A 26,972-nucleotide genomic window follows, 5' to 3' on the forward strand; every position below is an offset into this window, starting at 1 on the left:
AGCTGAAGCCCACCTTGGACTGTGGCCTATCCGCGTCGTATTCTCCCTCCTGCATCGCTGTGGCCATCTTGTTCATGGTTGCAATGAGGATGCTGCAAGACTGACGCAGACACTCATAGGGGTTGATGCCCTGCATGCCATAAATCTGCAAAGCATGGGAAGAAAGTGGCAGGTAGCTGCGGGCTGGGCTGACAGCCCCCACTACAGCCCCCTCCTGACTCCCCACAACATGCCACAGGCCTTGAGGCTGCAGTCCCTTTGCGTGGCTGCGGAGCAAAGCCAGCCGGGGGGAATGACAGCACAGAGCAGGTGAACACAAAGTCTTTGGCATTTTGGCATTTGGCCATATTCCCAGGAGTTCATTCCCAGCCTCCACAAGGCTCTCCCATCCAGAGCTGCTCAAGGGCAGGTCCGTAACACTGGAGTGAGATGGGTCCCGGCTGCGCCGCGCTGCAGCAGGGAAGGGGGAGCAGTCCGGAAAGGGATTTCCCACCTGCTCGCTTGCTTTGAAGGCCAGATCCTCCAGCTTCACTGCCTGCAGCCCCTCGTTCTCTGCCAGAGGAGCAATCATCTGCGCCCCAGCAGCGGCCACCTCCTGCAGCACAGCCACCACCCATGTTAGGTGCTTGCGGCAGTCCAGCAGCGTGTCCGACACCTGGAAGTGGGGCAGAAGCAGGATGGTTGAGAAAGGCACAGACAAACGGGCTGCATTCCAGCTCGCTCCCCTGGCGCTGGGGAAGCTCCTGGCTGCACAACGCTGGCCTCAGCCTAGTCTCAACGGCTGCTAGGACTGTAACTTGCTGCTGAAGCATCACTAGGAAGATGGGAAACACCAGAAAAGATAAAAAGAAACTGAAGACTGGAGAAAAGTAGGTTACGAAGCCCATGTCTCCATCCCAACTAGAAGCACAACACCCAGAGACATTACATCCCACCTCCGCTCACACCATTTTCCTCTGCCTGAGCAGTGGGTTGCTGCTCAGTGCAAGCAGGGCACAGACACCAGCACCCTCCCTCCCTGGAGCCAGCAAGGACAGCAGTGATCCATCAGCATTTGATGCATGCCCAGTACAGCCCACAGCTCCCAATGTGTGGCTAAGATGGCCCCATGCTGGGCAGCGCTAGGGTGCCCCGCTCCGCCAGCCAGCTCACCTGCTGCCCGAAGCCCAGTGCCGCAGGGATACCTGGAGCATCCGTCCCAGGCATGCGGCGCCTGATCTTTTTGCAAAACTGGCGAATGTCACTGCATGAGGTCTCCAGGTCCTTGAGGAGGATGGCAAGGTCGGATGCCTCCTGCCCAGCCTGGGGTGCAGAGAAAGGACCTCAGTATAACTGACAGAGGGAGCATCGGTGAACGGAACCCAGCACAACCCTCGCTAGAGCCCCGCGGAGCCAGCCTGGGCATGTCCTACCTGGAGGAAGGATCGCAGCCGGCACACCTCCACCCCCATGCAGTCCAAGGCACTCTGGGTGAACTGCGGAGCACAAACCAGGTACCGTCAGCTTGGGGCAAAGCACAGACCAGGCAAGGGAGCTGCTCCAGGGTAAACCAGGGCTTTGGTCTCAGGCATTTCAGGATGGACTCTCTGTACACCACCCTGCCATGACTCCAGGATTTACAGGAGCAGGAAAACAGGCTGAGGCATTCAGCTGATTTTTGGCTTACTCCATGGAGCACAGGACACCAGTGCTTCCCCTAGAAGCTCGGGGCAGTACAACACTCCCTCTTAGACAGGAGTTTCTCCATACTCTCCCTGCTGCTCTTGACTTTCTACCCAGATGTCTGCAGGGCAAATGGCCCCACATCTTATTCCCCCTTCCCTGATCTGGGAGCCCTCATCACCTCTGTGCCACCACTGGCAGCAGGAGCTGGGGAGAAGTGACTGCAATGGGGCGAGGGGGAGAGGTGACTGCAATGGGGCGAGGGGGAGAAGTGACTGCAATGGGGCGAGGGGGAGAAGTGACTGCAATGGGGCGAGGGGGAGAAGTGACTGCAATGGGGCGAGGGGGAGAAGTGACTGCAATGGGGCGAGGGGGAGAAGTGACTGCAATGGGGCGAGGGGGAGAAGTGACTGCAATGGGGCGAGGGGGAGAAGAGGCACTCTGACTTACGCAGAGAGGGCAAAGACAGAAAACATACAGGAAAGAAAGAGTCAGGGTTTTTTTCCCCGCTTCACCTTGACATGGTCGGCCAGCTGCATCGTGCAGTCCTCAGCCTGGTCAGCCAGGTGGATGCTGTACAGGTGCTAGGTGGAGACAGAGAGTGGCAGAGATCAGCACCCCTCAAATGCTTCTGCACATGCAAGCAAACAAACCAAATGAGGAAACGCGTAACATAAAAATACCAAACGCTGAGGGTTTAGCCTCATTTTTAACTGGAAGTGAAAACTCTTGCAGTGACCCCCACCAGAACCGAACGCTCTGCCCTCTGCAAGAGCTGGTGGCCCTTAATGCAAAAGGTCAGCAACCCTGGTCTGCAGCATGCAGCTACAGAAACTGTTAAGGAATATTCTTAACCGAAACACAGGATGGGAGGACTGCATCCTTTCTGCTTGCCTCCTCCCAGGAATGGAGAGCAGAGAACACAGCCCCCAGGCAACACAGTCACAGGCTCTGGAGGTGAAAAACATGCAAAGGGAAGTGCTACCAACAAGCTTATTCACAGCTTATCAACGTGAACGACGTACCCAAGGGCACCCAGCCATGGCACACACTGGTGGGGCTGCACCAGTTCCCCACCCTGCTGGTCAGAAACATGCCTAGCCTGGCCAAGAGCCCATCGCTCTTGGCTGTGCAGACCCACCTGGTAGTACTTGATGGCTTTGGTCAGCGGCTCCACATTGACAGTCTCGTCCAGCTGGTCTTTGTGCAGCAGCTCAATCAGGAAGTCCAGCGAGCGCTCATGGACGCTCATCTCGGGGTACAGCATCCCCACCTTCTTATACACCTCCACACTGCATTTGTTCAGGGCCCTGGTTAGGGAACACAGACACTGTCGGCTTGACTGGGACAGGCACACACTCCAGACAGCATCAATAGAGGGCTTTGCTTCTGGGTGCCAATCTTGGACCACCAGAACCCCCAGGAGCACCAGCTGGACCCCCAGGAGCACCGCAGCTAGAGAAGTTAAGGAAGGAAAAAATATCTGTAGAAAACAAGGCTGCCTGGGAGCTACAGGAAAGGGAGCCCCAGAACAGAAAAGCACTCCAGGCTCTAAGCCAGAAAGCAGTGCTGGAGGCAGGAGGAAACTTTATGAGTTCTTCAGCCATGCCGGTGCGGGAGCAAAGGGATGTGGTTCAGACTGAGCCACTTCCCTGGGAGCAAAGCCCAGCAAGCCTCAAGGCGAGTACCCTCCCCAGCCACAGCCATTCGGTGTCCGAAGGGATCCCCGGTGTGGGAGGCAAGCCCCGGCTCCTCAGCGCTGTCAGCCTGCCCAGCAGCGGGCTCACACTGACCAAGGGGTTCAGGCTGACGGAGCCCGAAACCTTCTGCACTGGACTCAGCCCTGGGCACTCATGGGGAGGGCACAAGGCTGCAGAGGTGAGCCAGCTCCTGGGGACTGAAGCCCAGAGGCAATCCCAAATACAGTCAAGCTCAGCAAGTGACTGTGATGCATCTCCTGGCGGGACAGATGGAAAAATCAATGCACCAAGGCTACTTCTGGCCTCAAAACACGGTCACAGCTGAAGAATAAGCAACACGTGCTAGAGAACTGGATCCCTTCACGTGTCAATTCTTAGGAAAACAGAGAGAGAGTTACAAGAGAGGTGAATAACCCTACCACAAGGCAATAAATGGGATCCCTCAGCCTTTTTTTCTAGCCCAGCTGCCAAAATGTCTTTAACTCCAGAGGGACCAGGCCTTGCTGCGAGGCTGCAGAGGTCCTCTGTGCTTCCAGGCGGCACAGTGGGTGGGAAGCAAGGGCGAGGAGAAGGGCTGGGCACTCACTGTTCGTATTTGTGCAGCGTAGCCTGCAGCAGGCTCAGGGAATAGACCAGCCCGGCAGCAAAGCTCAGCTGCTCTCCCGCGGCACCCCGGAGGCCGGTGCGCTCCGCACAGTTTTCGTTTAGATCAAACTTCTCCTGGGCCTGTTTGCTGATCAGCTCAGCCTGTGGGGGAAGAGGGCACACCTTCAGTCTTCCTGTGCTTGCTCTGGTCTGTGCCACTTGGCCACGGACCAGCGAAACACCTCCACACACCCCCCAAAAAAAGCAAACTTTCCTGGGAAAGATTTCTGCAGCGCAGAAGGGGAATCAGTGGGACAGCCGAGCACCAGACCCCCAGGCAGTGCTGCCAGACACCGAGGCTCAGGCGCCTGCCCTGTCCAAACTGCCAGGCCTGACCCCCCGGTACCATCGCTGAGCGCTCCAGCCACTGACCCACCACCAGGGACTCCTGCTTCCTCCTCCTCCCTTCTCCCAAACAATTTTGAAAGTACTCAAACAAGTAAACATTCGAAATCCCAAATTCAACTGGGACAGAATGAAACCATGTATTTCCCACAGAGCCGAGGTGCAGCCACCAACTCCTGGCTAGCCCACACAGCACAACGAGTTTGAGGATGACACCCCAAGCCCCATCAGCCCAGCTCAGGAGACAGCCCCAGCTCAGAGCTTCAAAGTAAGAATTAACACAAGCTCTTGACAAGGCCTAATGCCCCCCGGCAGGCGGGAGCCGGGGCACCCACCCACCTTGCAGATGAGCCGAGGAATAAGCAGCAGCACCAGGATGCAGTCGTGGTCCCCTCCGTGGCGCAGGAAGCTGTCGGGCATGAAGGAGGTGAGGAGGGAGACGTGCCGGTTGGCCTGCTGCACCTCCATCTGGCGCAGCTCCATCTCGATGGCCTGCAGGAGACACATGGTCAAGGCGGCCCCTGCTCGCTTCCCTCCCCAGCCCAGTGCATCCCAGCCTGCGTGGTATCTTAAAAAGTCAAAACCTCTTCCCGCCTGGAACACAGCTAATGCCTCACTCCCCAACTGGCACAGGAAACATTTCTTATTACATGGACCTGTTGGAACAGGTCCAGAGGAGGCCACAAAGATGGTCAGAGGCTGGAGTGCCCAGAGGCGCCGGGTGACAGGCTGGGAGAGTTGGGGTGGTTCAGCCTGGAGAGGAGAAAGCTTCGGGGAGACCTTAGAGCACCTCCCAGTGCCTGAAGGGGCTGCAAGGAAGCTGGAGGGGCTTTTCACAAGGGCGTGTAGCGATGGGACGAGGGGGAATGGCTTCAAGCTGAAAGAAGGGAGATTCAGATCGGATATTAGGAAGAAATTCTTCCCTGTGAGGGTGGCGAGGCGCTGGCACAGGCTGCCCAGAGCAGCTGTGGATGCCCCATCCCTGGCAGCGTCCCAGGCCAGGCTGGACGGGGCTTGGAGCAACCTGGGCTGGTGGGAGGGGTCCCTGCCCATGGCAGGGGGTGGGACTGGGTGGGCTTTAAGGTCCCTTCCAACCCAAACCATGCTGTGATTCTGTGATTCTATGACTCTTTTACCAACTGGTGCTCTGTGGAGGTGCCCAGGGACTGGTCTGGAGCTCTGGTCTAACCCTGGGTACAGCAAGAGCCTGGTTCCACTGACAGGCAGCAGCAGCAACGAAAGAACCTCAGGGCCTTTTGGCTGCAGCTTGGCCAGGAGCGGAGCAGGGGAGTCTCTGCACAGCCCATGCCAACCCCCTGGCACAGAAACCACACAGGAGCAAAGGCAGAGTTGTTTTTCCTCCTGATTAAACCGGTCTGCTTGATCAAGCCTTCCCTGCACACATCCACGTGCACGCTAGTGACAGTAGTGCGTCACACACTGGTAGCTTCCTCCCTTCCATTCCATGCCCCATCTTCCTCCCAGCTCCTGACAGTTGCCTCTGCCTGCTTCCATGGCTGGCACGAGAGCTGCAGGCCAACTCTGAGAGCTGTGGCTCACAGCCAGCCCCAACATGTGGGGAATGCCCACCCTGAGCCTGGCACTGACGTGCCGGTGCCGTGTCTCGGCACTGCTGTTCCAGGAGCCTTGCACACGGGAATGAATGCACTCTGCTCAGTTCACACGCCTGGTGCGCAGCTCTCTTGCTGGCCCTACCTTAGCGTGGGCTTTTGTCTCCGCAAATTTAATCTTGAAGTCAAACATCTCAGGAGGAGGCTGCTGCTGTTTCTCAGCAGATGCTTCTTGCTGACTCATGAGTTCCCGGTTCACGTCCTGAGCACAGAAAGAAGCTGTGATGAGACACACAGAAAAGCAGCACAGAGGAGATCTGTAATCCCACACCCTCTGCAGCACACCCACACGTAACCTCCCAATGCCTCTTCCTCCGGGAGGGCAGGGTGGAGGACCGGGGGCTCATTGTGCAACATGCACAATGATGGATGAAAATAAGGAAGGGGAATGCAAGAGCTTTCCAAACACTCGGCTGACAGCAGGCTGTGTTAAAGCCAAGAAATCCACACAGACTCATTACCCATCCCCTTTCACTGCCAGGAAAGCCCAGGAGAACCAAGCCCAGCGCTGGAACAACCCCACACTATTCTGTTTTTTCCAGGACTCGGTTCCCAAGCCTGGAGCACAAGCAGCACAGCGCAGTACAAGGCTGAAACAGCCACGTGTTCCCCAGTATTTACAGCGCTGACTTCAGCAGGGGCTCTACCAGCAAGCCCTGTCTGGACACAGGCAGAGGGACAGGCAGGGCTGTCAGAGGTCAGAGAAGCACACGTAGTCTGGCACTGCTGGAGGTGCCCTGGAAGGGTCAGTGAGGAACCCGCTCTTGGGCATCAGCCATCTGTGTTCTGCCATGCCCCTCTCCCAGGAGAGCTGGAGGCAGCTGTCCCCACACCCAGGGATCACCTCTGGGAATGCTCTTGCCTACACATGCTTGGTCTCCTCGTTGCCACAGTGGGCTCCCAGAGCAGCACGGCTCCGGTGGGCACTACCCCACTGCCACGCGGAGGGCATCGAGGGGCCGCACCTGAAGGTGTGCCGTCAGCTCTCTGTATTTTTTGATGGTCTGCTGGTAGTCGGCCACAGTCTCCTGTGCAGCCTCCACACGCTTCTCTGCCTCGCGGACCCGTGCCGTTGCCATATCCAGCTGCTCCCGTAGCTCCAGCTCCGTCTCCCGGGCATTTTCCTGCAGCTCGTCATTCATCTCGTTCATGGCTTCCTGGCAAGGAGGAGGCAGCACGGACTTGGTTACAACACAGCTTAGCAAGCGAGGGCAGTTGGACATTTTTGGAGCAGGGCAGAGGAGCACCCTGGGATGCAAGGGGCTTGCTCTGCAGAGCAGAAGGGTGCACCGCTTGGAAGCGGCACTGAGCACAACGCCTGCGGAGAGGTTCCCCAGCTCCCCCTGGCACCGCTGCCAGGCTGCTCCCAGTGCCTTGGGCAGCCTCACTGCCAGGCAGGCAGCTGTGAGGGAAGAGGGAGGAAGGGGGGACACTCAGTCACAGTGTTTGTCTTCCCAAGTCCCCGTTACACATGATGGAGCCCTGCTGTCCTGGGGATGGCTGAGCACCTGCCTGCCCATGGGGAGTGGGGAATGGATTCCTTCTTTTCCTTTGCTCACATGTGGCTTTTGCTTTATCTATTAAAACACCTTTATCTCAGCCCATGAGTTTTCTCACTTCTACCCTTCCGATTCTCTCCCCTATCCCACCGGGGGGAGTGAGCGAGCAGCTGTGTGGAGCTCAGTTGCTGGCCAGTGTTAAACCACGACATCCTCCCACCAGCCCAGCCACACACCAGGCACGAAGGAAGCCAAGCAAGTCCTGCAGTACCAGCCCTTACGCCAGAGGAATCGTCTTACCAGGTCCCCAACAGTCTCACGCAGCTCCCGGACCTTCTCCTCCAGGTCCAAGTTTCTCTCCGTCAGAGTCTCCACCATCTCTTCAGCACCCAAAGCAGCATCCACCTGCAAGCACACATCACATCACACCACACTCCAACCTGGAGCTCAACACATCGCAGCAAGCAGCTCAAAAATCCTTTTATATCACTGTGGGATCACTCTGCCAAGCTGTGGGACACGGCTGATAAATTCTGTGTCTCCATCCTAGGTCGAGGGTTTGCCAGACAGTGCATAAGCTCCCTCCTGATAGTGCAGAACAGTGTCCCTCAGGAGAGCCAACAACTCAAACCAGAACAGCCAGCAGCCCCAGAAGGAAAGGCATGTGAAAAAAGAGGCTTGGCTTTGGCTCTTAGAGATGCTACGGGCTCTTTAGCTGCAGCATGAGGGCACAAGGCTGAACAGTTTCAGGTCAGTGTAAATGATGCTGACCTTCAGGGCAAGTCTTTGCAGACTTCTGACAGTGCTTTCCAAGCTCTGTCCCCCCTGGGCACCTAGGCGAGTCATTACACACCTACAGTATTAAAGGAGGAATGGGCATTTCAGTCTCTCCGCATTAAGAAGCATCACCTCTATTAACAGCCCACCTCCTACGCAACGCAGGCTAATTTATGCTCAGAGCATGCGAGGCCAGTTCCCCCCTGGAACAGCAGTTCAGGGGAATTGCACAGGCTGCTCTGCAGTGAAGGCAGACCCTTCCTGGGGGCTTCCTAAGGGCTGCCCCACACCTGCACCAACGTCTCAGCCTGGCCAGGAACAAGCCTCATGAGGATCACCCAGGCAGGAAGATATGATGGCTCAGCACTGAGCAAGCAGCGGACACAGATCAGCCCTGGCAAGCACGACGTTATCACCCGTGTCCTGTGTTCCAGAGCCACCCTACGGCCAAACAGAGCCTAGCACAGTTCCACTGCTGGAACGGGGTTTGCTTTTGCACAAGGACCACGAAGTATCAGTCCCTGCAGTGTTATCACCGAGCGTGGCTCTCCAAGAGTAACTGATGGAAAGCGCTCTGTGCCAGCAGGTGACGCCAAGCTGGCCTGATGGCAGCTGCTCAATGCCCCAAAGGGCCTCAAACCTCTCCTCCCTGCCTACCCTTCCCCCACCGGGCTCACCTGCTCCTTTAGCTCATCAACCGTCTTCTCCGCCTGCTTCACCTCCTCCTGAAGCTTCTCCCTCTGCTGACGCAGGGACTCCAGCTCTGTGTTTTTCTTCTCCATTTGCTTTTGAAGCTTCACGTGTTCCTGCTTCTCCGATGCAGATAAGTCCCGCATCCTTTGACAAAGCAACCAGACTCACAACAAGCCCAGCAGAGACCCAGGTACCAGAGCAAGAGAAGCCATTCCCTTCCCAGACATTACTCTTGGTGAGCACCAGCAGAGTCAAGACCCCCTGCGTGCACTGGCTGCCCATTGGCAGCACGAGCAGAACATCTTTGGAGCCTCTCCCTGGTGGGGACAGGAGCAGCATCCCCAGAGAACAACTCAGTAACAGCAAGGGATGGGGCTGAATCAGTGCCTGAGACAGCACCTTCCTTTGAAAGAATGAGAGCGATAGGGGATGGAGAGAATGGAAGAGGAGAATGTAGAAAAATAGACAACAGAGTAGCGTAGAGTAGCAGGAAAGAATTGCTGTAAATGGGACAGGCTAAAGGACAGAAAGGAAGAACCCAGTGGGCAAAGAAAAAAAAAAAGACATTCACAGCCTTTCACAGTGTAAAAGAGGGGCTCAGCAGCAGCAAAAAGACAAAGCACAGACAAGGACAGGTGCCTCGACATGCAGAGAACAGAGCTTTGCTTATGCGTATACCAAGGCCCCCGTGTGAACAGCTCTGCTAATGCCCCGAATTGGCTCTGCCCAGGGAGCGCAAGCACTGGGAGCTCCTCTCACTTGGACTTTCCTTCTGCCTCCCACCCAGACATGCACTGGTCTGGAGGTCCTTACAAGGCAGTTTCTTGTCTTTCCTTTCAGGAGGGGATGCTTCCACCGCCTCTACCTGCTCCTGGCCTACACGAACAACTGCCTGTAGGCACAGGCTGTTCCTTGCACCGAGGGCGACCCAGCACCCTGCAGGCACTGAACCGTGGCCACACCAGTGGAGTGCAGCGGGACAGCGAGCAGTGGTGTGCCTACCCGAGGGACCCCACCTGAACCTCTACACCAAGCACATGCAGCTTCCATAAAGAAGAGCCCCAAAGCCCCTGGCAGACGGGCTTCCCCAGGGAAAGGCAACAGCCAGGTCATGGTGCTGAACAGGCTCAAGAAACCTGAAGCAGGACCTGTGCAGGAGGCGTGTGGAGAACTGTACAGGCTGTCTGAATAAACCTGCAGCTGTGCTGCACAGAGAAATACAAATGCACAAGGTTTCTGAAGTGGCTCATTTTCTCCTAATCTACGTTGGTGTCTGGTGACAAGAGATTCTCCCTTCTCTGCTGCATCTTAAATGAGCACCAGAGCTCCAAAACAATCCAAAACCAGCCAGCATGTGTTACATTGGCTGCTCTGCAGAGGTACTTGGGTCAGCGCTCTGACACAAGCTGCTGTTAAGACTAAGGAGAGCATGGGATGCTGTAGGAAGGAATTCCATCAGCAGCATCCCAGCCTTTGGGGAGCACAAGTGGTCTCCTACCTTACAAGAGCTTCCTTGAGTCTCGCATTTTGCTCCTCCAGCTGTTTGACTTGGTAACTGGATGCTGCTCCATCTGAGCCTGCAGTAGAAAGGAAGCATTATTCTGCTTGAGCAGAAATAGCAGCTGCTAAACAGATTCAGTTCTCTTAACGCTAAGTGACATTACAAACACCAGTAACAGAACAGCTACGCCACACCAAGGGGAAACGTCCATCTCTCTCCTGCAGCTGAGCAAAACTGAAGCCTGGCACATAACACTGCACTCGTAGGCCGAGAGATTCCCCTGACACCACCAAAGCCTGTTAGTGCAGAAGAAAAACCACCATACCAACCCGCAGACTGCATCCGAGCAGACGCTGGGCTCGGGCAGTTATGTATTGCTGGATACTCTGGGCGCTCTCAGCTCTCAGCCCTCCCAGTCCTCTCAATTCAGTGAAAGGAAACTCAGATCAAAGACATTGCTCCTAATTTCCACATCCCCCCACAGACTACTCCCTGCCTCTCCACATTTTCCTAGTCCCTCGAATGTTTACCTTTCTGTCACATCCCTCAGCCTGCCTGCCTCATCAGCTGCTGCTTCTACGGGTTTGACTGTTTTCAGGTGAATGCCAATACTACAAATGTTTAATGGCTGGCTCATCTCCTGCTGTGTGTAATTTTTAAAGCTCACCTTGAATACCAAGAGCTAAAAGGCCCTGGGGGAATAAAAGCAAGGGTAAGGCACTGGTTTTGAAGCTGTGCTCAGTGCAAAGCTGGGAGGTTGGATCAGTAAGTAACAAACTCCCACATAAAGTCTGTCCCAGTCAGACACCTCTGGGGTGGGATCCACTGTCCCCAGGGAAAATGACAAGCATTAAAACTAAGCCTGAGCTCCTCTAAGCTTAGGACAGGAGCGTTTGTCCTCAGATGCAAAAATGCAGCAGTTCCATCTCTGCCCTCCCAGTGAGGCCGGGACCCAAGCGAAGATGCAGCGGAGCTGCTGCTGGCCTGCCCACGTGTGACGGTTGTACCTGCGCCAACCAAGCGGGGCTGGGGGGCAGGGGATAGAGCAGAAAGCCCCACAGGCTGCCGGGGGAGATCGCAGAGGCAAAGCCTCAGCCTCACCGCAACCAGCGGCGAGGAGGCACCGCTGCTCCGAAGCTGTCAAGTGTTCTCCCCACTGAGGAGCTCCCTTGTGCAGTGGGACCCAGGCTGAGACCACCCAAAAGCTGACCCCTTCCCACCTTTCTCTTCAATCTCGTGCTTCAGGATCTCTAGGTCCATCGTGAGATATTCCACCTTCTCTTTCAAGGAGTCCACCTCCTGCTGCAGAGACTCTGCTCGCTCTTCTGCCATCTCCTTGTCCAGGGTGGCCATTTCAATGGCATCAGCGGTGTCTGCCATCTCCTCCATGTAGCGCTCCTTGGCTTCCAGGGCATCTTTGGCTTCCTGTGGTCAAGCACATATGGGTGAGAAGACCCTGGAAGCCCAAGGCCAGCGATGGAGAGACCCCTCTCACAAACAACGAGCCCTGGATAATTATGCCTCTCATGCCTGTCCCAAAGGAGGATCAAGTGCAATTAACAGCAGCTTATCAGGGCCAAGAGGGGACAAATGCTGCCAGAGTTCTCCACTGCTCCACACCTTCTCCCACCCACAGAAGAGCCCAGCAGAAAAACAATCTGCAGGTGAGGAGAGGCAGATGTGAAGACAGAAAACAGGCTTGTACTGGAGCAGACAACCAAATAAATCACTGGGGAAACACACCAAGAATCCACCCTGAAAAACCAGGGTAGAGAGAAGCAACAGCTCCTTTGCCTGGGTCCTGGAGTCCTGCTGTCTGCCTGGGAGCAGCTGGCACGGCTGCCAGGAGCAGGTAACCCATCCCTGGGGAGAAAGGGAAGAGGGAAAGCACCAGCCTGCTGCAGGCATTTCAAAGGACACCCCAAAGCAGGGCTCGGCAAGAGCAGAGCTGCCACCGGAGAAATGTTCTTGTTAACAAGCAAGGCTAAGGTCCATTAGCTGCAAAGCCCCGTGGCTTTTGCTGGCAGTGACTCATACCAGCCAGCCCTGCAGGGCAGGTGTTAGTTTAGCTAAAGGGAGATGAGTTTTAACAAACTGAAGCCTACATTAGACAGCCAGGGTCAGGACCCCCCCCCAGGAAGCTACCGGAGAGAGGAACCCACTCCAGAGCAGGCCAGGAGGCATACAGGGAAGGCAGCACCCATTTACACCCTGTCCCCGGGGCAGGGGGGAAGCAGCTGAGGTGGCCTAGGAGCCCTGCTGAGCCTCTACTCCAACCCCTGCTCAGGCAGGGGCCGCGGAGCTGGCTGCCCCGCACCCAGTCTGGTCACGCCTCACACATCCCCAGGGATGGAGACTCCAAATGTCTGTGAGCAACCTGCTCTGGTGTTGGACGACTTTTGCAGGGAAAAGGTTTTTCTTATGTTAAAACTGAATTTGCTATATTTCAGTTTGTGCCCCCTTCTTCTCGTACTCTCAGTAGGCACGAGGGAGAAGAGTCTGGCTCTGTCTTCTTTACTTCCCCCACCAGGTATTTACACGCATGGATACAACCCCTTGCATCCCTCTCAGCCTTCCCAGATCCCCGTCATGCTCAGCTCAGATGAGGCTCCAGAGGATGGGATAATGTCATCACTGTTTAAAAGCAGCTCCTAAGATGTTCCAGCTTGCTTCAGCCCAATTCCCAAACAGACTTGATGCTGATTATCAACTCATACAACACAAGCTTATATTAATGCTGTATTTAAAATGAAACCATGTTGGGATGTAAGTGCTTCAAGCCATGAGTACTATCCAGGAGCAGATTGCTCGCTTCCCAAGCGTGCTGCTTTAACATAAGGCAGAAGCAAGCCAGAGGAAAGACAAGCTGCTGTTCATAAACACTGGGGAGTCAAGGACAAGCGCAGGGCAAAAAAATAACTTCCACCACATAGGTGTGGCAGTTTTAAAAATCATTCAAGAGATTCAGGCACTGGGACAGTGGGAAAGCTTAGCCCTGCGCAGGCAGCATCAGGAGAGATGAACAGATCCCGCAGCATCACCAATGAGCCTCCTCCTACGGGGCTGGCTCATCCAGTGGATCGGAAACCTCAGTATACAGGAAGATTCTTAAGGCTGCTGGAGTCCACTGGTTTTTGAGGTCAGTTGCAAGATCTCCAGGAGTTTTAATCAAGCTTTTGAAGGTGGGATCAGCAGTTTATCAGCAGGTTTGGGATTGGAGCAGTGCCCTCCCACAGCGCTGGCAGACCTGTAACAGCTAATCAAAGTGGAGAAACATGGCTGCTGCCACACTTGGACATCCATCCTGCAAGGTGAGATGCGTGACTTGCTCCTTAACTACCATATTCTTCGTCCCCATCAAAGGAAACCACCTGTAACATCAACTTCTCTTACTCTGCACAGGGCTGAAACTGGCACTAAGAGCAGAATCCACTCAGGGGTAGGTCAGTTCTCCTGCTGCAAAGGCCAGGCTGTCTGACAGAGGGGACAGGCAGGCAGCAAAAAGCAAATCCTGGGATGCACAACATCCCTGGTACCCTTGCAGGACTGTGCAACGTCCATCCAAAGGCTCTGTCTGCTCTGATATCTAGAGTGGTCAGAGAACGAAGCTGTGGCTTCAGCTCCAGAACAAGCTGTGTGTGCTACTGCCACGATGGACCAGCGGCAGTCGGCACCCACGCTAGCATGCTGCATTAAATGTGCAGGGTGCTCTGACTGTATCTGGGATTGGCGCTGGCAGCTCAACACCTAAACCAATATTTACATTGGAGAGAACGGCGATATGTGAGGTCACAGGCCGGTTTAGGACCCAGCACGTACTCAGAAGACAGAAGCCAGGACAGCATGCAGTTTAAAGCTAGCTGGTATTTCATAAAAAAACCCACAGATATCTTCAGCAAGTGAAATAGCCCTGGAATCCCCTCTCCCTATGCACGCCCCAGGACTGGAGCTGCCCCGCTGCTCAGGGATGCTCACCTTTTTGGCCTCCTTTAAACGTTTCTGGAGATCAGCCTGTTGTTCTTGCATTTTGCTCTTCCATTCTTGTACCTGCTCCAGCTGGATCTTGTACTTCTCGAGCTCTTTAAGCTTTGCTTTGTCTTCATTTCGCTTTATCTTCAGAGTCTCCAATTTCTCCTCCAGGTCCCTGACTTGAGAGCGTAAATTTTCCTCCTCCTACAAGATCAAACCAGGAATTACCAAAAGGAGCAGCAACATCCTTTGGAGAGAGCTCCAGATACATTAATTTAACACACAGAGAACACAACCCATCAGCTAGCCTGTATTTTGGCATCGTTACTGCAGCTCTTTTAGAAGAATGCATCGCTCTACGCTTGTAGCTACCGAGTCCGTCTGTCATTTTAATCTGATTTTTACTGCACATACAACATGTGATATATATTCCTTGACACAAAGACAAAAACTTTTTGGCTGGCAAAAGGTCTTCAGCACCTTGCTTTTGCCTTCACGGGGATCTACGGATGCCTAAATCCTTTAAAAAAAAAAAAGAAATAAAAAACCTCCACCGCTAGCTCATCCAAGTTCACCCTTCAGTAACTGTTCTGCTCCTGCTCAGAGTAGAGCGATGGCATGCAAGAAACACGCTCCCATAAACAGAACCAGATCTCACAGAACGGTTCTATCAAAACAACGTGCAAGATGGCACACACTTGCAGCAGCCAGTGGGTTTAGTTACTAGCGTGTAACTCAGAATGCCGGCACACGCACGCAGGGTGCACCTCACACATACATTCATGCTGCAAGCTCACTGCGCTCCGTGTGAGCTGCTCCCCCCTTCCTTCCCCACCCCACAGAGCAGGGCAGGCATTTGTACAGGGGGCCTGCCCCACGCTCCCCACTTGGGGGTCGGTGTCTGTTGTAACCCGTGGCATGTCAGACCCCAGGCAGTTCTACAAGGGCGAGCCGGGTACAAGCCTAAAGCCGGAAATCCTCCTGCTTGGGCAAAGTGAATCCTTAAATGGTCTCTGCTGTGCACCCCAGACCTTCCCCGAGGCTTTTCTATCCTGTTACACACACAGAGGTGGGTGCCTCGGGCTGCTGACCAGCACCCCTCTGAATTTGCCCCCTTCTGCTCCAAGCACATTTGGGCTGTGTTAGATGGGCTCCATCATGACACCTTTACCTGTAGTAAAAGATACAGCCCGAGGGGGACACTAACACCAGTAGCAATGGTCCAGAAGCGGCTGCACAGTGACATGGCGCTGCAGCTGGGTCCTGCAGCGTTATTTTGAGACCAAAACCAATGGGGGCTGAAATGAAAGCCAGGGCATGAAAAAGGGATGCGGGCTTGAGATTTCCCGCAAGATGCAAACGCAGCCCTCGGGGGGTCACATCCCACCCAGCTGTCACAGTTCCCTGGCACAAGCCTCTTGCGCTCACAGGGAAAAGGCACACCTGGCTCGCCTTAAAACCCAGGTGAGGTTGGCACTGTGTTTCTGAACAGCTATGCTGTCACGGGAGAGCTGCCTGTGCGGGATGGGAAACACTCAAGGAGCACAGAGTCACACAGGTATCACACAGCCCCATGCCAGCTGCTACTGCAGAGTGAGTTAGGTTGAGGCAAAACCCTCAGCTCCCCATTTTGGAGCTGATGGGGCGATTTCTGCATGCACACTCTTCAAACCAGAGCCTCGTGGTCACCTGGCCTTCATGGAGACACTGAGGCACTGCCGAGCTGAGCTGGAGACAGAGAATACAGTCAGTGGCTTGTCTTGAACACAAACCATACATCTGAAGTACACTCGTGTTTTACAGAACAGAAGAATAACTGAGGCTGGGAGAGGTGAGTGGAGGTCTCTGCCCCACCTCCCCACTCAGTTGTGCTGAGTGGATCACACTGCTCAGGCCTCGTCTGGCCAAGCTCTGGCTGCCTCCAAGGACGAGGTCTCACAGCCCCTTTAGACCCATCCTGGTGTCTGACCACCCTCACTGTGAGGACCCTTCCCTAACACCAGACAGAAGGTCCCGGGCTGCCACTCACATCTGTTGCCCCATTCCCCTCACAGCAACCTTTGAGGAAAGCCCAATGTCCGTGCCATTTAAAGAAAACCCCAGCTCCATGCGAGGTCCCATCTTCTAAAAAGTCTGTGCATAACCATGGGTGCTGTACAACAGAGCCCAGGCTCCCCCCGCTATCTGGACTCCACAGTCCTGCCTTCCCTCACACGCAGCCCATGCCAAGGGCAGGGCGACTCCGTCTTTAACTAGCATAGCCCAGACAACCCCCAGAGATGGCCCTGTGCTCTTCACCAGTGCCCACTTGATCCCACAGCAGCATCCACGTTTTCCCCGGTGTGCTCCCACTGGGGAAAACTGATCCTGTATTTGCTGGCTCTTTTTTGGCCAGATTAGCTCCCGCGGCGGGAGAAAGGCTGACGCCAGCACAGCAGCTCCTGGGCACACAGCTGCCAGCAAGGGCAGGAGAAGAGAACGCAACTCCCCTCATCTGGCAGCAGCACAGGGTTAAAGCAGCCTCCGGACTACAGCTTAACATCACAAAGCTGGGTGACATTAAGGAGCAGGTTTTGAAAAAAAATCCTATGCCATGTCAAGCAGCATAGGAAAACCACACAGATTTCTCCTCTGCTACTTTCTCAGCCCTGGACACACAGATGCCACCAGCACTATCAAACAAACCTTTTTTACACCCGTTACACAAACCCATTACTAGAGTCCTCACCGGCAGCTCGGGGGAATGGGGACATCCCTTCTTCCCACCAGGAGGTGGCTTTTCCAGCCTTTTCCTCAATACACAACCTCCAAGCAATCTCTTTTGTCTTTTCATGCTATTAATTCTCTGCCCTCATGCCCCACATCTTTCACAAGCTCCAATTTTAACTAATTAATACAAAGCAGGACGGAAGTAATGAAAAACTAGTTTAAACATAAAAAATGGAATAACTCTGCTTGATATAATTGTTAGAAACACCCAAGTTTGGGTCTAAGTGGTCTCTGTATCTCAAGGCAGGAGGATCCCCAAAATGCAGCCACCGCAGGGCTCCCCAGCTCCGGGTCACCCAGCACCAGTGAATGGAGTGGACAGAGTTCAGGGTCTGCTCTGGATCCAACGGGGCCCAGCTTCCCCCTCACGGGCAGGTTCAAGCTCCGTCTCAGAGCCTCGACCCCAGCACATTCACTTGCCAAGCTGCTCTGATGCCACGTGTATCCCGTAGGGACCCGGGAAGGGAGAACGTACGTGGGGAAGAGAGTTAAGCTACAGCATTCACCCCTTCAGAAGCGTCTTTCCAGCTTCGGTGCATCTGCTTCCGTGTTAGCCCTTAGCCAACTCCCCGCCAAGCCATGCATGCTCCCCTCCGTCCCCCAGCTGCTCTTCTGCTCCCACAGAGCACGGTCCTGAGCCCGGCACAGCCGTATGGGTGGTCGTGCCAGCCCTGCACAGTGACCACCAGCACCCACCACAGGACCTCTTGCTCCCCTTTTCCTCCTCCTCCCCTCAGGAGCTACCACCCTCCACACAGGCAGAGCCGACAGCTTACCTGGGCACAGCTTACCTTAGTGGGCGAGGGAACTGGAGGCGCCACTGGAGAGGTCAGGGAGGGAGTTGGAATAACCGGGGCCACCAGTGGCGTCTGAGCAGGTGTGCTGGGCTCGCTGCTGCTCATCTCTCCGCCGGAGGCGGAGGCTGAGCCCGAGGGCCCTGCCGTGCCACTGGATGCTGCAGAACTGGGGGTCCGGGTGGGCTGCAAAACAACATGGTCAAGGGACAAAGTCAGATCACCACATTTCAAGGCAGACAACACTTCCACGACCAGTCCATCTCCCTGTACTCTTCAACACTGCTTCAGCTCTGCATGTTCCTCCAGGTCAGCCGCTGTCTCCCAGACTCACATTTCCAGCACTGAGGAAACCCAGGGCATGGTGACAGCTGGGACATCAACAGCAAAACAGCTCTGCTGGCTGGAGTGCATCCATGCCCTCACTGTACCCAGACTTGCAGCGTGCCAAGGACCGGCACTACTGCTGGCTCAGCCAAAATTCACAGATAATCAGTTGTTGAAGGGGAAAGTAAAATATTATTACACCACTGACATAGTCAAAAAAACCAAAATGGATCTTTTTCTGAGCACACAAGCCCTGCTTCAGGCCTGACACGGGAGGAGTCCCTCTTTTCCCTCCCGCAGTAGCAGGGGCAATAAAAGATTGCCTCTCCCTACAAATGCACCGCTGTTTTATTTTTTGGTTGGGTGGGGTTTTTGTATTTTTTGTATTTTATGTATTGCCTTGTGCTAGCGTATCTATCTGTGCTGCTGTTGCAGACACAGACCCTCTCCTTGCTCTTTGCAGCAAGGCCAGCTCACACCCTGAGGTCCTGGGACACAAGGGCAGACCCTGCCTATCCAGCAAGCATGCCAAAGGGGATCAGAGCAGGGACTAACCGGGGGCCTTGGCAGTGCTGGCAGAGGTTTTGGTGTTCCAGCTCCAGGGGATGAGACAGCAGAACTCCAGAGCACACCGAGACGGGAGGGGGGGGTTCGCCCCTGTCCATCCTGCACATCTGGAGACATGATGGGACACATCTGCTGCTCAGCATTTGCAGGAGCCCGAGTCAGGTGCTGTGGTACACGTGTGCCAGTGCCACCAGCAGCTTGCTGAGGACACACTGTGGCAGGCGCCCAAGCCAGCACCTTCTCTCTGCAACTACACCAGCTGCGGGGATGAAGCACCAAAAGAAAATGAAAGAGCAGCAAGAGTGCACCCGATTCCAGTGAAAACCAGTGAGGCGTGGAGGAACCAGAGTAGCAGAGTGCTGCTTTGTCACCACTGATAAGGCTGTTAATTGTTGGCTGGCAACCCAGCAGGAAGGCTGGCCGCATCACCCAGGTGATGGGACCAAAGGAAGCCGATGTCTGAGGGAACCTCAGAAACCTGTGCTGCTCTCCTCACTGTATTTCTGGAGCAGTCACCTCTGTGGCATCTAACACTGCGTAAATTCATTTCCTGACTTTTTATTTTACTCCTTGAGAGTGCCTTTTTGGTGCATCGCAGCTAGCGAGGTGTGTGGCTCACCCCGGGCTGGCTGGGCACATGCATGGGGCGCAGCCAAGACAGCTGCAGCATCTGCGCCGCTGCACCCACCTGCTAAAGCAGCAGCAGGACGCAGAAACCAGGTGCTCACTTGCCACGCTGTAGTTGGACCTTCTGCTGTCTCCTAGCTTACTTTAGGCAAACCTGAGCTAACTCGACTGCAACAGGTTACACACACCACAGACAGGCAGGCAGCTGAGCCTTCCCCTTCCAGGTGCAATCCCCAGCTCTCCCAGGGAAGGTGTGAGCCTCAGGCTGGGAACAGTCTCTGTGGCACCAAGCCACACACACTATCTCCAGGAAAAACAAGGACATCGTTCTTGTTCCTGCTGCTTTGGAGATTAAAAACCCTTCACAGAGTGAGCCTTCAGCTTCTGTGCGGACAGAGCAGCATCGCCAGGGACACACCTGGTACGGTTCCACTGCCTATCGCCTCCAAAGAACTAGAAACCTTTGGAGACCCACAACTTGGCCTTGGCAGTCAGGGCCAGAGGGAAGGTCCAAGGGATGCACCTTCCTTCAGAAAGGGACAAAACGCAGCATAGCATCTCCCAGAGCCCTGTGCACAGCTATTGGGTAACCTGCACTAATGGTTCCTATGGAAAAATCCATTCCCAGGAAGCCAGGAAGGTCCAAGCTGCCAGAGAAAGCCGCCTGCTAGCTGACTCCATCTGATGTGCACACATCTGTGAGCCCAACCAGAACAGGATGCAACAGCTCGAGAAGAGCTGGCAGCGCTGCAGAGCGCCAGAGCAGCTGATCAACATGGGCAACAGCTCCAATCTCAATGCACATGCAGGGGTATCTTCAACTCCATCCAGCTCCTGCCCAGCGTAGATGAGAGGCCAAAGCAGTAAGAGGTCACCCAGGACATCCACCCGCCACTCCTCTCCAGCACAGGTTGCAGAGAACAAGAACGCCATTCAAACCAAGGGCAGTGGTATGTGATCCACTGAGAGCTCCCAGGACCTGTCCTGGTAAAGGGTAAGCTCCCAGTCAGGATTGGAAACTGGCTTAAAATCCATACCAGTATGCAGAAGCCGCTTACCTTGAGCTCACTTCTCTGCCTCACTGCAAATGCATCAGACAGACTCACAGCAAAAGCCTTGCCATGTCTCCACCGTTTGGGGAACAGACATCACAGGGGAAACCGTAAGCTACAGGAGTGGTGGACTCTCCTACTCGCATTGTGTTCATATACTTCTGTCACACTTTTTCTTTCCCCCATGAAGTCCTACCTCAGCCTGGGCTCTGGCCCTACAGTGCCAAAATGACAGTTAACAAGGTATTGTCGGAGGGGAAAGCTACATGCCTGGCAGCCAGGATCCCAGCTGCCCTGGGACTGAATGAATTCACTGCTGCCCTGGTTTGAGTTTGTTGTAAAGCCAGTGAAAATAAAACCCTCCCTGCAGCGTACCTTTATAGAAGAGAAGAAAAAAGACTGTTCACCATTTACAAACTATAACTTGGCTATTATAGAGTTCTTCAAGGATTTATCTCCCTTGTTTGCTTTCCTCCAACCACATGCCCCTTGGCAAGGCAAGTTCTGCGGGCTAGGGGCAGATGTCCAAACATGAGCGATCTCTGTGCTGGAATCAATACAGTCCTGGATGACACCTCTGGGCTCTCACCTCTCTCCCCCAACAGGTAACACTGAAAAGCACCCCACATAAGCCAGGAAACAGCAGTCAGCGAGAAGCAAGCACCGACAGCAAGAGACAGCAAGCAGTGTGCTCTGCTGGCCAGCCAGGCTGGGAATTGCTACACCGCTGTTACGCTCCGCTCCGTCAGATGAGCTCTGGCTAAGAGCATGAAGCTTTTCTAGAGATTTTTGCCCTGGTAGGTCATCCCCAGTGATTTAGACACGCTCCAGAGGAGCGCATCACTCCTGTGAGCCCCTCTGGGCTCTGCACAATGGGATGGAAGGACAAGAGAAAACGCGCTTTGGGGTTAGCACTCAATATGTTTGCATTTAAGGTGGAGGGGATGCTCAGTGCCCCCCAACCGCAGCTGCTCACCTTGGGCCGCCGGGCGCTGGTCTGGAGAGCAACGGGAGCAGAAGGCAGAGGAGGAGAGACATTCATACAGGGACAGACAGGAGCAGAGATACAGACCGCAGCAGCAGATGCAGCAGAGAACAAGATAAAGGAAACAAAAGACATGATGGCAATTAGTGTGCATGGCATCAGGTGTATGAGCTCATTAACCCACACTCCCAGGGCAGCTCCAGGTGGAACCCTGCTAGCAGAGCTCCTGAGGAGACAGAGGAACAGAGCCCAGCAGCAGCTCAGCCTCCTGGCCAGGTTCTCTCCCCTAGACCACAGATTGCTCATCGAGCTCCAGCCCCGCTTCTCCCCCTTTAGCAAGGGGCAGGACCATCAAGCTAGGGAGAAGGCCAATGCCCTGAATCCCCCACCTGGGGCCAGCCCCTGACCCCAGCAGATGCCCCTTTTACCTCTAAGAGACCTTTAGCTTCAAAGGCAAAGTCTGTGCTGCCCCAGGTCAGCCTGGACACTGCTGCCACCTTACCGTAGAGCTGCTCAGGGCTCACCAGGCTCCGCTGACATGGAGTGGATTTAACTCAACATGCCTTTCCGAGAGGTCACTTGAGCGTGAGATTGAAGGGGCTTTATTACTAAAATATTTTTTTCCCCTCCCCTCACCCCTTTGGTTTTCCAAAGGCACTAGAGCACCACCAAAACAGCTGCACACTGAGATGCTGGAGCCCCTGGGCTCTATTTCTCTTTAGTCACAAAACTTGTGGGGACAACACAGAGCTTCTTCTCAAACACTTCCACATTTTCTTTTCATTTCTGGAAACAAATGCATCCACCGACTTCAAGGCAGGACCCTCCACCCCCCTACATACACCCACCCTTGGCACATGCAGCATAGCAGGAACACAACTGTCATCAGCTCAGCACTCACACATCACAAGGTGGGGAGGCCACACAGTCTATCAGGCACATCCCTGCTGCGCACTTATTGCAGCAGTCAATAAATATTTTTCCTAACAAATAATCCAACCATAAGCAATATAACAACAGGTGCCAGTGAGGCTGGGTGTGCTCGCCAGCCAGCTGGCCGCAGGGGAAGCTGGCCAGGCAACTCTGGGGCAGGCATGGAGCGCCTGGGCGCTGGAAGCTATCAGACCAGGCAGAGGGAGCCGCTGGCAGGGACATCTGCTCTCCAGCTGCAGCTTTAAAACAGCAGAACGTGTTTTAAAGCTTTTCACATTCTGCTTCATTTTTCAGTCTATTACCTAATCCACAGCTTAAAGTAACCAAGAACAGAAAAGATCAATAGAAGCGCTGCCGTATGATGCTACCCACAGATGCAGTCGTGAGCAAGACATTTGGGTGTACAAAGCGCATCAGCGAGCGCTCGGCCCCTGTGACCCAAAGGCAGACCCAGCTCAGGCTGGTGCAGCATCGCACTCACACCGCAGCTTCTCTCTGACATTCAGCACCAATGGTCGTATTCCCACCCAAGGCCTTGATAAATCAGTTGAGAGGCCTTACAGCTACTTTTTTTTTTAAAAAAATTACAGATTAGAACTGGATAGGTTATCACTTCTAAACAGCTGATTATCTATAGCATTACTTAGGCTAAATCCTATTTCACTGATTTCCAGCCTTTTCTACAAGGCTGCACTCAACAGGAGGCCCATTTCAATACTGAGGGAAGACAACTATTTTCCATAACATCATCATCTTGGCACAATTTGCCAGGAAAATGTAATTACAATGGTAAAAGCTTAAACCCTGCAGGTAAATACAGGGCTGACTTAGGAGCAGTGGTTGGTATAAGCTCTTTAGGAGTACTTTAGCATCTTTCCCAAAATTCCTACTAAACAAAGATTGTATTCAGTGGCACCAAAAATCTGAAAAATGCTCTGAAAAAACCCTCCCTCAGGGAATCTGCTAGCCAGGCGCAGGGAGATGTTTCCACTCCTCACCAAGCCAAGCCTCCACGTGGCTCCAATGCAACACGGAGCAGGGGAACTCAAGAGAGCCCCCACTGCCAGGCACGGTGCTCCCTGCCATCTTGCTGCTTGCTCTGCACAGTCAGCTCTGAAAGCAGCCCAGTGCTGGGCAGACACGAGCAGCCAAGGACTGGAGAGTTTTGCACCAGCAACAAAGCCTCTGTGTTTGAAATACAGCTTAGTGCTGCCCGCCGTGGCAGCCAGACATTGGGGGAAACACTCAACAAGCAACCGCTGAACCCTTCCCTAGCTGGGCAACAGGCTGGAGAGAGGCCAAACATCTTCCCCGACACAAGCCGTATCAAAAAGGGAGAAACCTCGTGGTGAGCTTCTCTAAAAGCTAGCCACACTAAGTGAGAGAGAGTAATCCTGGGTCCATGCCTGCTGTGGCATAAGGTGTAAGGCCATTTCAGTCCCCCTCCACATAACATCACGTGAAGACTATAAAAAGCTGAAGCATCAGCTCCAAGATCCCCGGGTGAGCAGCTCTGTGGCAAGGCAGGAGTTGGGAGATGCTCTGCTGCACTCTGGCAGAGCTGGAGGGTGACCGGGCTCCCTGCTGCGCTGGCCGTCCCTCCTCTCCATCCCGCTCTTCGCACTGCACGCCTCATGTCAGCAATTCACCCGGGTGCTCTACAAAGCACTTGCAAGTGGCTGGCAGAAAGGCAGCTGGACTGGGACACTACTTCTCCCTCTTCCAGTACGGCATCCAGCTGGCGAGGAGACGGTGTGTGGGAAGGAGGCAGCAGGGCTCCACCACAGAGCTCGTCACGGCTCCTGGAGCATCCAGGAGCCCGGCTCGGGAGCTGCCAGCAGATGCTCGAACCTCCACCAGACTCCAGACTACGTAGTTGCTTAATACAAAAACTTTGGGCTCTCCTGGATCCCGGGATGCTCCACACAACGCAGCTGTGGCTATTAATATTTCATTTGGCGGTTCTGAACTCTGCTGCATAATGCTGCTGCATAAATATTTGATGACATTATACAACCTTTGTTCCCTTGGCATGTCCTGCACTCAGGAGTGAGGAGAGCATCTGAGGCTCCAAACAGATGCACTCGGATACAAACTTTGCTTCTAGCAGCAAGAACTCTGGTAAAACTCCTCCTGGCTACCAACAATTGCCTGCCCCAGAGCTGGCATCACCCGTCTTGAACATGGGGCTGCAGATGGCAGGTCCTGTAGGTCCCTCCCAACTCGGTTCCACTCTTGAGCGCAGGAGTCCCAACCCAGACCCAGGAGGAAGCATTGAACGTTGGCACTGCCATGAGTACGGACGAGCACACTTGTATCAACGTCACCTTACACCAGGCAGGACTGGTACTGTGTTACTAAATGCTTCTGCTGGACAAAGTTTGAGGGCTTCTGGCACAGAAAAGCAGAACTTTTCAGACTGCAACTGCTCCTGCAGAGAATTCCCACAGAGTTTCCACGAGGGTTTCCAGCAGCGGGTGGAGGGGGGCAGCATGGGGCTTCTGAGCAGGGCTGGCAGCTGCCAGAGTCGATGCTGGGCATTAACTAAGCAAAGGTCAGCGCTGCCCGCCCAAGCTGGCAGGACACCATCAAGCTCACCATCAGGGAACTCAGCCTCTCAGAGGAACCAAGCCTTCTCCAGACAGAACCTGTTGGCATCCATGCTGTCGCTCCCCCACAGCACTCCACCAGCTGGAGGACAAGCTCCCTCGGGCTGCTTTTCCCAGGGTGACATTACCTGCGTTACTGCTGGGCATACGCTACCAGAAATTTTGTATTTTAAACAACAGCAACACCTTACACATGCACTCTCTCACAGGCACGATCCTGAATGGGGACGGCATGTGTGAGGGGAAGAAATGACAGGAAAAGCAGGATTAAATCAAGCAGCTGTCAGATTTGTAAAACTGCCTGTCAGACAGGGTGTGGAGCGCTGGGCTGGACCCTCCGCTCCACCCTTCCGCTGGAGGCAGAGGAAAATCAGCATTTGTAAAACTTTTCATTTGGAAGTGGGTTAAACAAGAGCTCCTAAAGTAATCACCGCGTAACAAAGTATTTCACTGCATTTGGTCAGCTCAACCAACCACAGCCATAAATCAAGAGCGTTTACTGTAACATTAATTAAACGGCAAAGTCTTCTCGCTGACACAGCATGGCTGGTGAAGTTACACATTTGTGCCTTTGGTTATTTTTATTTTAACTTCTTCTTTGGGATCAAGCAAAAATTCTCAGGATTTCTCTCCAAGCTGAACAGTGATATCCTGGTTATGCTAAAAATAAACATATAGGACACTACCAGAGCACAAACCAGAGTCCATGCTGTAACCTGCAGAAACGTCAGCTTGACAGGGAATCCAGATAGCAGCAACCTTTGGAAATGTTAAAAGCAGACCTGAACGGCACAGCCTGCGTCGCTAAGGTAGGAAAAATGTTATTATTAACATGCAACTTCCACAAGCCAAGCACCAGCACCCTCCGGCAGCAGGGAAGCCGCCGGAGTCCGTGCTCCAGCCGAGCTGCAGAGATGCTGCATGCAACACAGGCACAGACAGGTGAAATGGAGAAATTACTTGAACGGAAACTTGAAAGGAAAAGCGAGACATTAAACAAAGCTGCTTTCTCATTCACCAACCTCCCCCCACCCTGTCTGTCCACAGGCACCTGAAACAGAGTCAAACTCACAATTAAAGCTCAGCAGCATTAACATACAAAAAAGGAAAGGGAAAAAAAAAACCCAGAAAAAAAATAGAGCAAAACAAGGAACGTTCAGAAGCAGCGTTAGCAATGACGGTGTGGATACAGCAGCAGACTGTACCTTCCGTGTCGCTGGGGCCTGCCTCATCATTGCAGAAAAGACGGAGAGAGAGAGAGAAAGGGAAACAGGGAGGCAGAGAGAGACTGTTAGCACACTCGGTCACAACAATGCGGCTCTCGGCGGCTCTGTCTCGGGAGTATGGGCTGCCTGGCAGCGCTTGCAAATGGCTGCAGCTTCCCTCTATCCGCTCGCCATCCGCCCTGATAATCCAGCAAATGCCTCTCCCGAAGCGCCAGCTGCTATGGACGCGGCTGCTCAGCGGGGCTGCGATGCGCCGGGGCCGCGGGGGCCCATGCCAGCCGCCGGAGCCGCGGCCGTTCGTCCTCTCTCCGCCGGAGCCTCCAACCACCGCCCCGGTGGCTCATTACATCACCGCCGGTGGGTCTCTCCTCCCCGCGCCGCGGATGCTGCACCGAGCCGGCGGCAGCGGGTGATGCTCCTCCTGGGCAAGGGGTCCTCAGTAGCTTAGCAACACCCCGGCTCGGCCGCCTCGCCTGCTGGTCCAGCCATCTCCATCCCTCCGCTCGGCATCCACACAGCCCCCCACGAACCTCCCCTGCCCGCAGACAGCCCGCCCCGTGCCTATGCGCCGCCGCAGCCACGCCGGCCCAGCAGGCAGTAAATCCCCTGAGCCCGGACAGATGGACAGAGCCGAGCCTGGACAGACAGAGAGATGTCCGTG

General features: G+C 54.4%; 1 protein-coding gene across 10 annotated transcripts in view; it reads right to left on the bottom strand.

The window, feature by feature from the left end:
- Positions 1 to 26,972, bottom strand: part of DCTN1 (dynactin subunit 1) — an 84,656-nt gene that overhangs the window by 7,550 nt on the left and 50,134 nt on the right. For 6 of the 10 annotated variants that reach the window (XM_056345604.1, XM_056345594.1, XM_056345585.1 and 3 more), the window contains 17 exons: positions 21,535 to 21,555; positions 17,983 to 18,171; positions 14,429 to 14,626; positions 11,674 to 11,878; positions 10,451 to 10,529; positions 8,937 to 9,096; positions 7,783 to 7,887; positions 6,949 to 7,140; positions 6,069 to 6,185; positions 4,692 to 4,844; positions 3,949 to 4,109; positions 2,804 to 2,972; positions 2,178 to 2,246; positions 1,413 to 1,475; positions 1,153 to 1,302; positions 494 to 655; positions 14 to 145 (listed from right to left, as the gene is read on the bottom strand). In XM_056345604.1, the coding sequence (XP_056201579.1) occupies positions 14 to 145; positions 494 to 655; positions 1,153 to 1,302; positions 1,413 to 1,475; positions 2,178 to 2,246; positions 2,804 to 2,972; positions 3,949 to 4,109; positions 4,692 to 4,844; positions 6,069 to 6,185; positions 6,949 to 7,140; positions 7,783 to 7,887; positions 8,937 to 9,096; positions 10,451 to 10,529; positions 11,674 to 11,878; positions 14,429 to 14,626; positions 17,983 to 18,171; positions 21,535 to 21,555 (2,325 nt within the window). Of the gene's footprint in view, positions 1 to 13; positions 146 to 493; positions 656 to 1,152; positions 1,303 to 1,412; positions 1,476 to 2,177; positions 2,247 to 2,803; positions 2,973 to 3,948; positions 4,110 to 4,691; positions 4,845 to 6,068; positions 6,186 to 6,948; positions 7,141 to 7,782; positions 7,888 to 8,936; positions 9,097 to 10,450; positions 10,530 to 11,673; positions 11,879 to 14,428; positions 14,627 to 17,982; positions 18,172 to 21,534; positions 21,556 to 26,290; positions 26,863 to 26,972 lie in introns of those variants that run through there. The other 4 variants (XM_056345624.1, XM_056345615.1, XM_056345661.1 and 1 more) reach the window with 3 other exon arrangements.

Source organism: Falco biarmicus, chromosome 1 (assembly GCF_023638135.1).
Source record: "Falco biarmicus isolate bFalBia1 chromosome 1, bFalBia1.pri, whole genome shotgun sequence".
In the NCBI taxonomy this organism is placed as follows: Eukaryota; Metazoa; Chordata; class Aves; order Falconiformes; family Falconidae; genus Falco; species Falco biarmicus.